The sequence below is a fragment of the Lipotes vexillifer genome, unplaced genomic scaffold, assembly GCF_000442215.2.
Source record: "Lipotes vexillifer unplaced genomic scaffold, Lipotes_vexillifer_v1.1 scaffold914, whole genome shotgun sequence".
Taxonomy (NCBI): Eukaryota; Metazoa; Chordata; class Mammalia; order Artiodactyla; family Lipotidae; genus Lipotes; species Lipotes vexillifer.
Window position 1 is genome coordinate 2,586,294 of NW_006780388.1, and position 15,780 is coordinate 2,602,073.

Here is a 15,780-nt window from a genome sequence, read left to right on the forward strand (position 1 = left end):
GCCTTTCCTTGTATAGACAGTGCTCTGTTTACAGGACAATGTGACACTAGGCCAACTGAGTAACCAAACAAACCCAGGTATTGCTATCTATAACATCACCCACCCCTGGGGCAAAAGGGCAATTGGTCTCCTTTCGGCAGAAAATGGAGCTGCCATTGGTTTGGTGGTCCCTTGGGGAGACTTTGTTTATCGTGAAGTGGTGCTCCACAATCTTTCAGTTGCCCTGTCCTGAGTGAATCCACAGGGAATGCACTCACCAGACTCTCATTGTCTCTGAGTTCCTTGGCTAGTAAAGTGATGGCTAATAGACTGGCCTTAGACTTCCTCCTAGCCAAACAAGGAGGAGTATGTGCAGTTATCAAGACATGTTGCACCTACATCAGTAACACTGGGCTAGTAGAAGAGGACGTCAAGAAAATGTGACCACGCCAAATGGCTTCATTCCTTCAGACAGGGTAACCCAAGCGCTGACCTAGACTGCAATTAAGGACATGTTACCAAGTGTGACCTGGTTCTTGCCCCCTGCTTGGGCCTCTAGTTGCCATAATCCTTTAACTGAACTTTGGTCCCTGCCCTTTTAATCTGCTTGTTAAGTTTGCTTCCAGGTTGCAACAATTCCACATCAAGATGATGGTGATGCAGGGATTCCAGCCATTCCCTGACATAGATCCTACCGGAATAGCAGAAGTCACCCTGGGGCCCCTGGACAAAACAAGGCGAGAGTTCCGTGGCCCCAGTTAGGTAGGGTCCATGAGCCCAGTGCCAGCCTGCAGAAGCTACAGAAGACAGACCTCCGCCGCTCATCCTCCCAATAAAGAGTTCTTGGGGTCCACGTCACTTGGGAGATTTGAGGTAAGAGATAGGTGGCTGAGCAGCTGCAACCATTTCTCCTGCTGACACTTCAAGATAAAGTACTAGCAGGAGCTTCGGGCCCTGACTGGGTGGAAGACAAAGTGACTACAGTTTCCTCGTTCTTGGGGTCAAGGGGATTTTCCAGCCCAACACATCTGTTTCACAGTCCTGATCTCTTCTGGATTCTTGGTCTCGTTGGATTCTTTCCTCAAAGATATCTATAAGTCTCTGAAGTGCTTAGCAATAAAGCAAAGGTAGTGAGTTGATTGGAGCACACGTTTCTTTATTTTCATGCCTGTTTGCACCCCAGAGGACTCCATGGGACAACTGGGTCATCCCTGGGCAGTCTCGGTTAGGGGCAGAGCATGAAAATGGAAGTTCGTGCCAGTGACTTTCCACCTATTTGGACTGCCTTCTCTGCTTTTACCTGTAAGGATAGGTTTTCTTGTGTGCCTTTGCCTTGGGGTGGGTGGTGAACTCTTAATTCCTGTAATTCTTCACTAACAGTCCCTGAGCATTGCTTTCTTTCAATGGACAAGGTAGGCACTCCAGAAAGCACAACTTTATTCACTAGGACTGGAAACAAAAGCTCTCAATCAAAACACTGATTTCAAGATTTTAGTACAAGGTGGAGTGCCCTGCCCACCCCCCTGGCTTGACCTTGCCAAGCCCAGGCCCTGTATCAGCCTGCTGAGATGGTACCCTGGTCAGCAGGTGAGGGCTGGCAGTCCTGGTTTGCCTGGCATTTCTGTGGCTTCCCACATGCTGTTCACTGCATTACAAAGCCACAGCCTTGGCATCCTCCAGGATAACATGAAAGACCCTGTTGATGTTTGAACCAGGGCCTCTTGGTGGGTGGGCTGGTAGCAGGCAGCTCTGGTCCTTGATGTGATTCGTGGTGAAGCCCTCTGCCCCAGGTGTGGGCAGGAATCCTGCCTGGGCAACATGTGCAGCTGCAGACATGGCTTTCTAGGTGTTTAGGCACTGTACACGGGGCACGGGCACCGCAGCCCAGCCTGGAAGCTGGGTGTGCCCAGGATGGGGCGGCAGAGCACCGTGGTCCGGAGGACCAGGTGCCTGGCAGTCTATACATTGTTGGGTAGCCTTCCTGTGCAGAAGTTGGTTGCTCTTCTGTGAAGGCTTTTGGGGGCACGGCCCTCAGGCAGCAGCAGGTGAAGGAGGGCTGCGGACCCTCTGGCTTCCTGAAGCCTGTTTGCTGGGGCTGAGGCTCTGGATGGCTGCCCAGATGAGGGAAGGGCAAGGCTCAGCCTGGGATTCCTAGAAACAGACATCCTGGGACTGGCTGCTGGGTGGTGAAGTCAGGTGTGTGTAGACTCTATCCAGTCTTCCAGGAGAACACCCTGGTGGCCATCCCCAGCCAGGTTCAGGGTTTGCAGCAGGAGGCCCCCCGGCCCTCCCTCTTGATATAGTCGTGCAGCTGAAAGCGAGGCTCACTGGGAGCTTTCATGCAGCGCTGCTTCAACTCTCTGTGGGGTAGGGATGACCATGGAATAGGGTGGCCTGTACTCCCAACAAGGGGATTCAGACGCTGGGTCTGGGGGTCTTCCTGATAACTGCCAGGACTTACTTTGCTATGGCCATGAAAGCCAAGTCCACATTGAGGCCCATCTTGGCGCTGGTCTCCATGAACGGCAGCCCATACTCCTGCAAACAGCCATTGGTAACCTGGTGGGGACAGCTCAGGCCCTGCAGCCCCAGGGGCACTCTCTGGCTGCCCACCCAACCGCAGCTCACCTTGGCCAGCTTCTCCCCATCCTCCCTTTTCACCACACGCTCCTGGGCAGAGTCCACCTGGCACAGCAGTCTTGGTGAGAGTTGGCCCCAGCTCACTCCCCTACCACCCTCCACCCTCTGTAGAGCCAGGGTAGATGAGACAGGCTGGGGTGCCCACCTTGTTCCCCAGCAGCATGAGTACCACGTCATGCTGGGCGTACTCCTGGATCTCTGTCAGCCAGGCCTGTGGGGGGAGAGCTGAGGACAGGCTGGAGGCTGGAGCTCCTGGCACCCCTTGCCCCCCTCCAGGACACACCCCACAGAGTGCCTGTCAGTGTCTGGCTAACAGGAGGGCCCCTGAACTAGTGCTCCCCATGTGCCGTGCAGGGGCAATCCAACAGGTACCTTATCTAAGGAGTTGGGCTGGTGGACTAGAAGGTCACCCCAGCCCCCTTCAGCTCACTCTCAACGTGAACCACTGTACTTGGGCCATCAGGAGCCCAGAGGGGCAGTCTTTTCCTCTCCACACTGTCAGTAGGGACCTCAACTCTCTGGGATCCTGATGCCATCTGTGCCTGAGGGAGGCTGGGGATGGGGTCAGATCTTGGCCTGTCTCCAGGAAGGAAGCCACTGACCTGGATGCTGTCGAAGGAGGCCTTGTTGGTGACATCATAGAGCAGCAGCAGTGCTGGGGGTAGAGGGCCAGTGAGGACACCTGCAGAGCCCACAGCGGCTCCCCATCACCCTCACCCTCATGCATCGCACCCTTCACACTTCTGCCCACTCACTCCCAGGGTGCCCTACTCCAAGCAGAAGCCTAGGGAGTGTGGCCCCGACTCCCTGGAGCTAGGGTACGGTGCCCATGAGCTCACCATGAGCGTCTCGGTAGTAGGCATGGGTGACGCTGCGAAACCTTTCCTGGCCAGCCGTGTCCCAGATCTGCAGCAAGGGCATAGTGCAGCTGTCAGGGCTGCTCAGTCCTTCCCAGGTGCCCTCTGCCCTCAATTCCCCCTCCCCCCAGTCACCTCTCACCTGCAGCTTCACCTTCATGCCATCCACATCCAGAACTTTGTTCTGAAACACAACCAGCCAGCTCCAAGGAGGGCCCAGGGCCGATGCACCATCCTAGGCAGCAGCTAGACCGGTGCCACCCTCCGGTGGGGGGTGGGGGGTAAGGGGGTGGATAGGGTGGGGGGAGGCAGGCAGTGCCAGGCCAGGACTGAGCCGGGGACTGAGGGGACCCCGATGTGTCCCTAATTCATTATCCCTGGCCTCAGCTGGCTCTGCCTCCAGGGCCCACCTGGTTCTTGACTACCTCACTGCCCTCTACCTACAGATAAAGCTTCCCCTTGAATCCAAGTCCTCGTGTCCACCCAGCTCTCCCCCATACCTCCTACACCTCCTGCTGCTGAGCCCCTCTTGGTGACCTGTGCATAGAGGGTGCCCAGGCTGACCCCGCTTAGCTGGCTGTCCTGATGGACTGGAAGGTTGCCGCCCTCCATGGCCAGCTGTGTCCATTCTGGGCCAGGTGGTCCTTCCTCTGCCCCTCTTGGAGGCCTGACACACAGCCCCACCAGCTCCCCTACCCTGCAGGGACCCCGGTCGCCACCCACCCCAGTCACTCACTGAGTCCTGTTCCTCTGCACCCAGCCCCTCCCCTCTCTCTCCTTTACCCCAGCTGCCCTCCTCCCCCTGGTGCCCAGCCCCGGTGGCTTCCCTGAGCCTACTTGCCGGTTCAGCTTCACACTGCACGCCTGCCCCCTGCACTCTGCTCCTAGGTCTCAAGGCCATGCTCCAGCCCCCTCTCCCAGGCCACCAGCACTTCTCACAGCTCTGCACACGCTGCTCCTTTTGCTTAGAGCCACTTTCACGACTTATTTGAAGTCACCGTGTGACCCCAGGCTCATTACTAACACTGCCTCAGTTTCCCCATCCACAAATGGGGGTAGCCAGGGTGCTCATCACTTGGCTGCCCCGATTACTTTATGAGCTACTGTATGTAAAGCACTGAGAAACGAGTCTGGCCTGGTACGAGCTAAAGTGTTTGTTGTAATTTGAAAGCCTCTCTTCCTGCTCCGATGGCAGCTGCCTGAGGCTAGGGCCCCATGCAGTAAGCACAGAGCCCAGACCTTGGCCTGGTACACAGTGGGTGCTCCTTATGTGCTTGCTTGCTGGCTGATGATGCTCCCTAGCCAGGCCCTCCCAGTTCAGGACTAGAGCAGGGAGTGGCTCAACCCCGGTTCCTATCTGCTGGGGTGGGGACAGGAGCTGCTAACCACCAGCTGAGGCCCCGGGCAGCGGAAACAGCACCACCTCCCTCTTCACCCAGCGCCTGCTGTCAGGGTGCTTCTGGGTCTCCAGGGAACTGGGTGCAGCCATCTGTCCCGCTGCAGGGAGGCTGGGGAGGACATCCCGCCTTCCCTGGCACCCTGAACAGGGGTGCGAACTACACAGCCTCACCAGCTGCCCCAGAGCCAAGAGGGAGGTGAGAAGGGGGGAGGTGAGGCCAGAACAGGCAGAGAACTGGGCCTAAACCTCCCCCTTCTGTCACCTCAACCCTTAGTTCATCCCAGAGGACCTGAGGGGCTCTGCCCCCACAGAGGGTAGAGAATGGCTCCCCAGACTGGAGGGAGCCCCCCATTCCCAGTCCCCAGAAGGAGCCTCCCTGCCAGCCTTCTGCTGACTGGGTCTAATGAAAGGGTGAGAAAAATGCAAATCTGGGATTTGCTGAGAACACATCACCTCAGCACGTGGAATTTAGACTGATGCCTGAGCCCTGCAGGCCTAAGGCTGTGGCCCCCATCATTCCCCTGTGACCCCACAGGCTGCTTGGGGTGCTGGAGGGCTCTTGGGGAGCCAAGAGTCGAGGGACATCCCCAAGAAGGACCCCAGGACATAGCCCTCTAGCAGGGGGTGAGGTGGTGAGGCGGCTCCGCCAGGGAAAGCATCCAGGTGGGAACATTTCCCGTAAGCCTCCTCACCCAAGGGCAGGGACTTCTCCCTGGTTCTGAGACCGGGTGTGTGCTTCAATGCCTCAGCCATCTGTCTGGTATGGCCTGGGTAGGCCACCTGGCACTTCAGGGCCCCTCTGTACAGTGGGGCAGCGATGCTGGCCTCCTGAGTGGACACGGGTCTTGAGTTCCCATGGGGACACCAGCATCCACCGCCCCCAGGGTCGTGCCAGCCCCAGGCACAGGGGTACCATCTCTGCTTCGATTGTATACAGCCACCACCTCTCTCCAGGACCTTGAGATGTCGGGAGGCAGGCAGCTTGGTGGTTAAGGCATCCCACCTCAACCACCTTGACCGTGGGAGCCAGGTGGTCCAGCCAGGAGCTCCATCTCCTGAGCCTGTCGGTGCCACAGGGATAATGGAGAACCGGAGAACCAGCTGCCCAGGGGTGTTTCGAGCAGCTATTAGCTGGTGTTGGGGGCCCAGGGCATGGGCTGGGCCCAGTCAGTGCTCGGGACATCAGCCTCCACTCTTACCCTGAAGTCGATTCCCACAGTGGAGATGAAGGTCCCTGCCAGGAAAGCGCCATCCTTAAAGCGCACGAGTAAGCAGGTCTTCCCCACGCCCGAGTCTCCCACCAGCATGACCTGGGGCATAAAGAAAGAGCAGAGGGGACCTGGGTGCTGGCCCACCCGGAGGGGTGTCTGGTCTTCTCTGAGCTGTCCTGGTCAGATGGGCTGTGGGTGAGGGTCAGGAGTGGAGGGAGGTATCCTAAGTCTGCAGGTTCAGCAGGGTCTGGGGGAGACACAGAGCCTGGACTTCCATCTTCCACCTCTAGAAGGTTCTGTCCCCTCTCCTGAACATTGGCCTGTCTCCATCAGTGGGGAGTGGGAGTAGCTGCTTCCATACAGGGTGCTACCTGGACACCATGCTTGGTCTGGAAGGGGAGCATTTGGGGCTTAGTGGGGAGCAGAACCTGAGGGTTGGCCGCTGGGAGGCCTGGGTGGGGGGCCTCTGTGCCAGGGGGCTTCTTCCAATCCCAGCAAGGCTCTAGAGGAATTTGCCAAGTGAGGGTCAGATCTTGACATGAGGAGAGGCTCAGACCACGTCTGTGGACAGGGAGGGGCAGTCAGGCCTCCCTCTCCTCCCCTCCCCCAGCCTGTTGCCAAAGGCTCCAAAACCCAAAGATGGGCCTGCCACCCCTGCCCCCACAATTCACAAGCTTCTGCCTTGGCCTGAAGGAGGCCCCAGCATTCCCCACCAAACTGGCAAACCTCTTCTTAGTCTCGCCTCCTAAAGAGAAGAGACCAAAAGACCCTGGGGGTGAGAGAAGGCAGCATGTGAGAAATGATGAGCGTGGGTGGGGGCAGAAGCATAAGGGAACAGGGAGAGGACACCTGCCAGGCTCTTACTTCCGCAGGACCCCTTGTCCTGCCATGCCAGCTAGGTGGGGAGGGGGAGGGGGCAGGCCCTGCCATATATTGGGTATCCCAAACCCGCGTTTGACAGGTGTGTGTGTGTGTGTGTGTGTGTGTGTGTGTGTGTGTGTGTGTGTGTGATGCACCGCGCCAGCCATGCCAACTGCAGCTGCGGGGTGCCGCTCGAGTCAGCTCCTCGCCGAAGGTCTGCAGGTCCCTGCACCCTTTCCCCGGACCCCTCCCCACTCGGCTCCAGCCGGACGCCACCTGCTGCGCTCGCATGGGGCTGGGGGTCCCCGGCTCACCTTGAAGGCGACGTCGTAGAAGTCGCTGCCGCCGCCAAGCGAAGACCGGCCGGGCTGCGGGGGCCCGTTGGGAGGTGCCTCGGGGCCAGGGCGCGCAGTCCCGAGGGTGGCGGGCAGTGCGGAGGTAGCGGGCGCGCTACCCCCCTTGCTCTTGGAGGTCTTTTTCCTGGACATGGCAGGCGGGCTGGCGGGCGCTCAGTACGCTCCCGCTGCAGCCGCCGCGCCCCGGGACACCCTGCTCCCCGCGCTCTCGGAGCCAGACCCAGACCCTAAGCCGAAACCGTCCAGCGGCGGCTGCAACTACCTCCCCGGCGCCCTGCTCCGCGCCGCCCCCCCCCCGCCGCCCCCGCCGCCCCACAGCCCCGCAGCCACTCAGGCCCGGCCTCCCGCCGCCGCTACCAATGGCCGCTCTCGGGCGGGGCCAGTGTGTGTGTGTGTGTGTGTGTGTGTGTGTGTGTGTGTGTGTGTGTGTGATGCACCGCGCCAGCCATGCCAACTGCAGCTGCGGGGTGCCGCTCGAGTCAGCTCCTCGCCGAAGGTCTGCAGGTCCCTGCACCCTTTCCCCGGACCCCTCCCCACTCGGCTCCAGCCGGACGCCACCTGCTGCGCTCGCATGGGGCTGGGGGTCCCCGGCTCACCTTGAAGGCGACGTCGTAGAAGTCGCTGCCGCCGCCAAGCGAAGACCGGCCGGGCTGCGGGGGCCCGTTGGGAGGTGCCTCGGGGCCAGGGCGCGCAGTCCCGAGGGTGGCGGGCAGTGCGGAGGTAGCGGGCGCGCTACCCCCCTTGCTCTTGGAGGTCTTTTTCCTGGACATGGCAGGCGGGCTGGCGGGCGCTCAGTACGCTCCCGCTGCAGCCGCCGCGCCCCGGGACACCCTGCTCCCCGCGCTCTCGGAGCCAGACCCAGACCCTAAGCCGAAACCGTCCAGCGGCGGCTGCAACTACCTCCCCGGCGCCCTGCTCCGCGCCGCCCCGCCCCTGCCGCCCCCGCCGCCCCACAGCCCCGCAGCCACTCAGGCCCGGCCTCCCGCCGCCGCTACCAATGGCCGCTCTCGGGCGGGGCCATGCAAATGAGATGGCCTCCCCGGGAGCGGGGTCAGGAGGTCCGCGCCCTTCCCTGGGTGCTCGGGGTCCGAGCGCCTCTGTCCATTGGGGGCAGCTACCTCCCTGCCCTAGAGCCAGCGACGCCCTTCCATATCTGCATCGGGCCTGGGTGCGGGTTGGGGGCGGTGGGTGAGGGAGGGAGTACCCAGCGTCCTGTCGTTCCTCTGCTGGCTGTGCACCACCCCGCCCGGCTCTGCCCCTTGCCCAGTGACCCCCACTGGACTGCCTCCGGGCCTGGGACGAGGAGAGTGCCGTGAGATGGGGGCACTGAGGCAGTGGACCTGCGTGGGATGGGCACCCTTGGATTCCGTCCCTTCTCCGCCAGAGATGCCACCTGGCCTGCTGCGGCACCGACCCCCTCCCTTCCAGGGCAGGAGGGTCCAGGAAGCTCCAACTCTCGGGCTTGGCAAACAAACCCTGGTGCGCCCGCCGCTTGGGGCTCAGCTGACAGCTGGTTATCAGAGACAGGACATAGCGGCCAGGCTGAGCGGCAGGGCTGAGCTGGCAGGGCGCTCTACCCCGCAGCTTCTGCCTGCTGGGCTGAAGCTTCAGGATCCTTGGGGAAAGGGAAGTCACTGTCACAGCCAGCAGCAGGCCCTCTGAGAGTCCCCTCCCCTGGGGTTCTGCCCTCAGGGATCTCGAAGGTGAAGGAGGTGGGAGGCCCCTCTGCCAGGCTGTGGCTGTCTCCTTGGATTTCCAGTGCTTTCAAATGCTGATAATCCAAACCCTATGCTGGTCCCTGGCAGACTCCTCTCCAGGACCTGGCACCTGCTCCCCTCCTGGACTTCCTGGGGCTCTGTCCCAGGACTCCCACCCACCCAAGATGCTCTGGGTTTTGAGAGTGAGGCTGAGGTGGTCATGGAATCCTGGGAGTGGTGAGCAGAGGTGCCCCTCTCCCAGGGCTTGGGGGCAGCAGGTGCAGACGAAGGGCAGCCCTCCTGCTCTGTCCTCCTTCATCCTGAGACATGACAGCTGTTACTGGGAGCCTGGGCCCTTCAGAGGCCTGAGCCCTCTCAGCTGGCAGTGCCCAGAGTCCAAATAATTATAATGGGCAGAAGCTGTCTCTAGGGCTCAGAGGTCTGGGAAAACACAGGTGGAAGGATGCCGCCCAACAAAGCAATTCCTCGAAAGGGCCTGGCAGGGCCCTGCATGGGAGAGGCTTTGGAAAGCTGCCCTTCACTGAGTGCCATCGTGTGCCAGGTGCATGTCATCTTTAGAACTATCCTGTGAGGTGGGTGCTGCTCCCATCCCAGTGTTCAGATGGGAAACTGAGGCCCAGAGAGGGGAAGGGAGATGTCCAAGGTCACCAGGCAGGAAGTGGCAGAGCCGGGGTTTCTACGTGGGAACTCTGGCTCCAGAGAGCATAAACTGTCCCCAGCAGGGTTTGCCCAGAGGTTCCCTGGAGACGGAGACCTATCCCTCAGGGCTCTGTCAGAGCTGGGAACCAACCTGAGGAAGCCCTCTGAGGGCCCCCTGGCGTCCTTTTCTGTCTCACTCCTCTGGCTCCTCACTTCGTCCAGGCCAGATGCGGTTAGTGAAGCCTGCAGTGGGGGTGTTGGGTTCCCACTGCTGGGGCCCTGGGGACTCCAGGTGTCTCACTCCCAGGAGGCCAACGTCAGGGAGGTTGGCCCAGGGTCTCAGGTAGGGGATGCCCACTGGCCCTAGCATCCTAGGCAGTGGGCTCCCTATGTCCTCCTGCCAGCTGCTGCCAGAGCATGGCCAGGGCATGGGAACCACAGAGGAGTTTGGGTGCCCTAGGGGTGGGGCGTCCTGAGTTGGGGAGTGGGCTGCTGATAGGGTAACCAGGAAGAGAGAAGGAGGCAGGCATTCCAGAGAGAGTGGGAAGGTAGGAGGGGAGAGAAGCTGAGAGCAGAGGAGAAAGACTTGACCTTGCAACCTTTAAAATTAGGAGAGTATATAAAAATCCAGGTCTCTCGTTTCTCTTGAAAAGAGGGAATTCTTGGTCCCTGCCTTGCAGCACCCCTTCTTGCCTTTCTTGCCTTCCTACAGTCCTCCTCATCTTTGATCATTATGTCTCTTGGTTCCTCTATTTGCCATCTGTCTCACTCTCTGGAATGTAAGCTCTCTGGGCACAGGAAACAGCTTGTCTTGCTCACTGTCATATCCCTGGCAGCTGGCTCCAGGCTGCAACAAACAGTTATTAAATTGGTGAAAGAAGTATGAGTTAGAAATGTGGGCCCCACTTCAAGAGGACACATCATTGCCAATAAGGATTTAAGGGAGAACATGCCTCAACATACAATGAGAGTAAGACTAGTGTGATGAGTAGTGAGAGCAAGGCTTTGTGGAGGAGGGGCATTTACACTGGGCTTTGAAGATTGAGCAGGAGTCCAACAGCGGTAGAGACAGAGAAACTTGCCAGGTGGTGAGAGTGAGTATGTTCAGGCTCAGAGAGCCTGAACAGATGAGGCCAAAGTGTGGTCCAGTGGCTTGGAAGAAATGGGTGCTAATTCAATAGGTAACATAGGAGGGGACTAGATTGTAAGGTGAATTTGAATGTTTTGCCTAGGAGCTTGGAAATTGTTCAGTGAGAAGTAGGGAGCCATGCATGGTTTCTGAGGAGAGCAGTGGAGAGAGGGCACTGCTATAGGAATACAGGGAGTGGCCAGGAGGGGATGGATGGTGCAGCCTGTGGACAGGGAGATGAGTTTGAGGGGACTGCAGTAGCCCATGGGGAAGTAATGGGGATGGAGGGGAACTCCAGGAGAGACAGAATCTGCAGGCCCAGAGGGGAGGCAAGAAAGAGTCAGATACCCCTGGGGCAGAGACAGAGGGTGCTAAGATGGATTAAAGATGGCAAATTCTTTGCTACTCTTCCCAGTGAGGGGAGGGTCTATGTCTCCTACCTACCCTGGCAGGAGCTGTGATTACTTTGACCAATGGAAGTGACCCTGTGCCTGTTTCTGGACCCAGACCTTCCAGATTGGCAGCTCTCCCTTCCTGTCTCCTGGAACACTTATTCTTGGAACCCAGCTGCCATACTGTGAGAAAGCCAAGGTGGCCTCATGGAGAAGCCCAGGTGGAGAGGATCCCACTTGCCATCTACGTGAGTGAAGAAGACACCCTGGCAGCTTCCATGCAGAGCCGAGGTGAGCTGTCCCCACCGAGCACTGCGTCCCGGTCACACTGCAGACTCTGGGCATTTGGAAATGTCTGTCACATGGCATAGAGAAGGAGAACAGGTACCCAGCAAGGGGGAGAAAAGGGACCAGTTTGGTGGGAAAGTTCAGGAAGGTAGCTTTGGCGGGATCTAGGGATGCCCAGATTCTCAGGATCTTCTAATCTAGAGAGAAGACCCCCACAGGCCAGGCCAGGTCCCTGAAGCAGGATTTGGAGTTGAAGTGAGCCCTGGGGCTGAGGTACAGGTGAGGAGTGAGGTCTGTGTCCCTGGGGAGGGGGATACAGACTTACAAGCCCTCAGCCCTCTGGTATAGGGCTGGCTCTGCTGGGCAGGGGAGGGGCTACATGGTTCCATGTCCCAGCAAAGGGATGGAACAACCCCAGGACTCACTTCTGGACCCTCATCCCAGTACCCTCTGCTGGCCCAGATTCCTGGTCCCCTCATGTCCAGGGCCTTCAGCTCCTACACTCTGCCCTCTGACTTGCCCTTCCATGTGTCTGACCCCCTTGTCCTAGAGTGATGTGTGCCATGAGTCCCCAGACACGAGAACCCTCTGGAACCTATGACCTGGGGCAGTCTCTCTCTGGAACCCGATTTTCCAAGCCCTCCAGCTTCACGCTCACATTCCCACTCACCCACAGGGTGTGGCCCTCAAGCCAGGCAGCCTTAGACAGGAATGAGAGTCCTCCTCGACCTTCGTCCCAGGCTCTGCTTGGAGCCTCCTCCTCTGGGCAAACTTCCCGGGCTTCTCCCACCCCAACTCTTGCTCTGCAGACACGGAACCACGTTTGCTCTCCGGTGGTTCTTGGGGGACTGCACTGCCTCCACGCCAGCCTGTGAGCTTCCTGAGTACAGTGCCCATCGTGCCCACTCCTGCCCTCACCAAGCACAGGAATGAGAGCTACAGGACTGAGCAGGGCAGTGAGGCTGGGCTTCAGCATCCTTTAGCAAAGGGGGAAGGGCAGAGCCCCCAAAACTTGTGGCTTCAGAGCACCTCCCAAGAAGACAGTCCTAAGGAATTCAGCGATCTGAGGACAAGGGACCCTGGCTGGGAGTCGTGCCAGAAGGCAGAGGCCCCGGCTGGGTCCCTGGCTTGCTGACTGACGCCGGGCGTGTAGCATACACAGTCTGGGCTCCCCTCTCTGTGAAATGAGGGGGCGGGAGGAACTGATCTCCGAGGTCCCTTCCAGCTCAAACACCTTATGTTCTATGAAATCCATGTGAACGTTGCCATGGAGACATCAGAGAGGAGCTGCAGCAGCACGGAATGTGACTTCCACCAGAGTTACCTGAGGAAGCAGCTCGTGTCAGAGGAGCCCTCCCCCCACCGCCCCAGAGGCCCGGGTGCACAGGGGCCACACTGAGTGTCCTGCTCCCGAGAGGACACACCTACCTGCCCCACCCTCCCCCATGTGACACTGAGGCCCTGTAGGTAGTAAGGGGTGGGTGTCCATCCCTGCCTGAGGGGAAAAGGACCAATTGGTGGGAGGGCTGGAGCACAGGGCTGTTTCCCTGTAGGTCTGCCCTCTGTCGTTGCTTCCCACAGCTGCTCAGGTACTCACACCTGAATTCTCTTGGCGGTCTCAGGACATAAAACGTGCCTGCCGCAGAGTGGTGGTTGCGGGGGGAGGCCTCAATCTGATCCATACTCTGCACTGAGGCCCCATGTGGGTGAGACCTCTGGACTCCAGCAGCACAGAACACCGCCAGCTGCCTCGTGGCTCCAGAGTACCACACATGGCCTCATGGCAGGGGAGGCATCGGTGTCGGTGTAAAGGAATAAAATGAACCCTGGTATAACCATGACAACCACTGAAGTCTGCGCACTTGGAGTACCCCTGGAGTGGGCCAAGTGCTTCACTTGCATTGTCTTTTCTTTTCTCTTAATTATAAAAATAATATATGAGTTTTGCAGGCATGTCAACAACACAAAAGGGAAAGGCAAGAATAAAAGTCCTCATTCCCCCACCAGATCTTGTCCTTCAGGAGTAACCACTATTAGGTTTGGTAATGGCTCCTGGGTGAGTTTCCTATTGCTGCTGTGGCACAAACACAGTGGCACAAGACAAGTCAAATTTATCATACTACACTCAGAGGCCAGAAGTGTGAGATGAGTCTAATGGGACTAAAGTCAAGGTGTCAGCAAGGCTGATTCCTTCCGGGGGCTCCAGGGGAGAATCCTTGACTCTTCAGCTTCTGGTGGTCTCCAGCTTTCCTTGTCTCGTGGCCACATCACTGCAATTTCCATTTCCATAGCCACTTGGCCTTCTCTTCTTCTGCCATCAAATCTGCTTATTTATTTATTTTTTAGCCACGCTGCACGGCTTGTGGGATCTCAGTTCCACGACCAGGGATTGAACCAGGCTCTCAGCAGTGAAAGTGCAGAGTCCTAACCACTGAACCGCCAGGGAATTCCCAAATCTCCTTATAAGGACATTTGTGACTACATTTATGGCCCACCTGGATAGTCCAGGATCATCCCCAACCTCAAGATCATTAATTTAATCACATCTGCAAGGCCCCTTTTGCCATGGAAGGTAACATTCACAGGTTCTGGGGATTAGGACCTGTATATCTTTGGGGTCCATTATTCAGCTGGAACAGGGCCATTCAAGTTTTCTATTTTGGGACTTTGAAACAAGGGTTCTGTGGCTGAACAGACCTAAAAGTCACTGGACTAAGGATTTCTTTTTCTAACTTTGTCCAAGTTTTTTTAGGTATCCAAATTATGTTACTAAACACATTGCATATTTATGCATAAATATGCATAAAGTACATTGAGATATGATCCTTGTTCTCTAAGAGTATAAATAAAATCATAACTATCTGATCTTTCCACATTTGATAGCATTTTTCCATTAAAAGATCTGGACTAGGGCTTTCCTGGCGGCGCAGTGGTTAAGAATCCACCTGCCAGGGACTTCTCTGGTGGTCCAGTGGTTAAGAATCCGCCCGCCAGTGCAGGGGACACAAGTTCCAGCCCTGGTCCGGGAAGATCCCACATGCAGTGGAGCAACTAAGACTGTGTGCCACAGCTACTGAGCCTGCGCCCTAGAGCCCGCAAGCTACAACTACTGAGCCTGCGCCCCTAGAACCCGTGCCTCTGCAACAAGAGAAGCCACCTCAATGAGAAGCCCGCACATCGCAACGAAGAGTAGCTCCCGCTCCCTGGAACTAGAGAAAGCCAATGCAGCCAAAACAAAAACAAAAACAAAAACAAATACTAAGAATCCGCCTGCCAATGCAGGGGACACAGTTTCGATCCCTGGTTCGGGAAGATCCCATATGCTGCAGAGCAACTAAGCCCATGCACCACAACTACTGAGCCTGTGCTCTAGAGTCTGCGAGCCAGAACTACTTAGCCCGAGTGCCACAACTACTGAAGCCACACTAAGTCACTAAGTGTGCCTAGAGCCCATGCTCTGCAACAAGAGAAACCACTGCAATGAGAAGCCCGCGCACAGCCATGAAGAGTAATCCCCGCTCGCTGCAACTAGAGAAAGCCTGCACCCAGCAATGAACACCCAACACAGCCAAAAATAAATTTAAAAATTGGGCTTCCCTGGTGGTGCAGTCGTTGAGAGTCGGCCTGCCGATGCAGGGGACACGGGTTCGTGCCCCAGTCCGGGAAGATCCCACATGCCACGGAGCGGCTGGGCCCGTGAGCCATGGCTGCTGAGCCTGCGCGTCCGGAGCCTGTGCTCTGTGGTGGGAGAGGCCACAACAGTGAAAGGCCCGCGTACCACAAAAATAAATAAATAAATAAATATTTAAAAAATAAATAAAAATTAATTAATTAATTAAAAGATCTGGACTAAGTGTCTTTTCCTGGCAAGGCTCTGATATATTTTCAATTTCTTCCTTTATTGTTCGTCTATTTGGGTTTTTTATTTCTTCTTGAGTCAATTTTTTTTCTTTTTTTTAAAATACCACTGCAGAAACTAACACACCATTGTAAATCAATTATACTCCAATAAAGATATTAAAAAAAAAGAACATCACTGTATTTATTCTCATACAGGCAATTTTTCTATAACCTCAACATTTTCCTCTCGAAAATAGAACGAAAGAGTCTCAAAGCTTAGAAGTGGATCACTTGGCCCTTTCTCTTCTTATCTCCTCCAAGTTCAAAATGCTTGCATCTCTTAATGGCCCGTATCCTCTTGGACCTGCAGTTGGGCTCAACACATTCAAGCCTCAGTACGATCTTCTTTGTAGTTAGCCTTCTTCCAGAAAATTGGCTTTGTTTGTGCACCATAGCAACTCTGCTTCTGAT

General features: G+C 57.1%; 1 protein-coding gene across 1 annotated transcript; it reads right to left on the minus strand.

Moving 5' to 3' along the window:
* Positions 1 to 2,236: 2,236 nt before the first annotated feature.
* Positions 2,237 to 8,073, minus strand: RAB26 (RAB26, member RAS oncogene family). Its single transcript, XM_007453545.1, has 10 exons — positions 8,015 to 8,073; positions 7,262 to 7,397; positions 6,075 to 6,185; positions 3,619 to 3,660; positions 3,459 to 3,525; positions 3,222 to 3,274; positions 2,765 to 2,830; positions 2,608 to 2,664; positions 2,441 to 2,517; positions 2,237 to 2,339 (listed from the first exon to the last, which is right to left on the minus strand). Exons 1-10 carry the CDS (start codon positions 8,071 to 8,073, stop codon positions 2,237 to 2,239), a joined length of 771 nt encoding a protein of 256 aa, XP_007453607.1.
* Between the last annotated feature and the right edge of the window lie 7,707 nt (positions 8,074 to 15,780).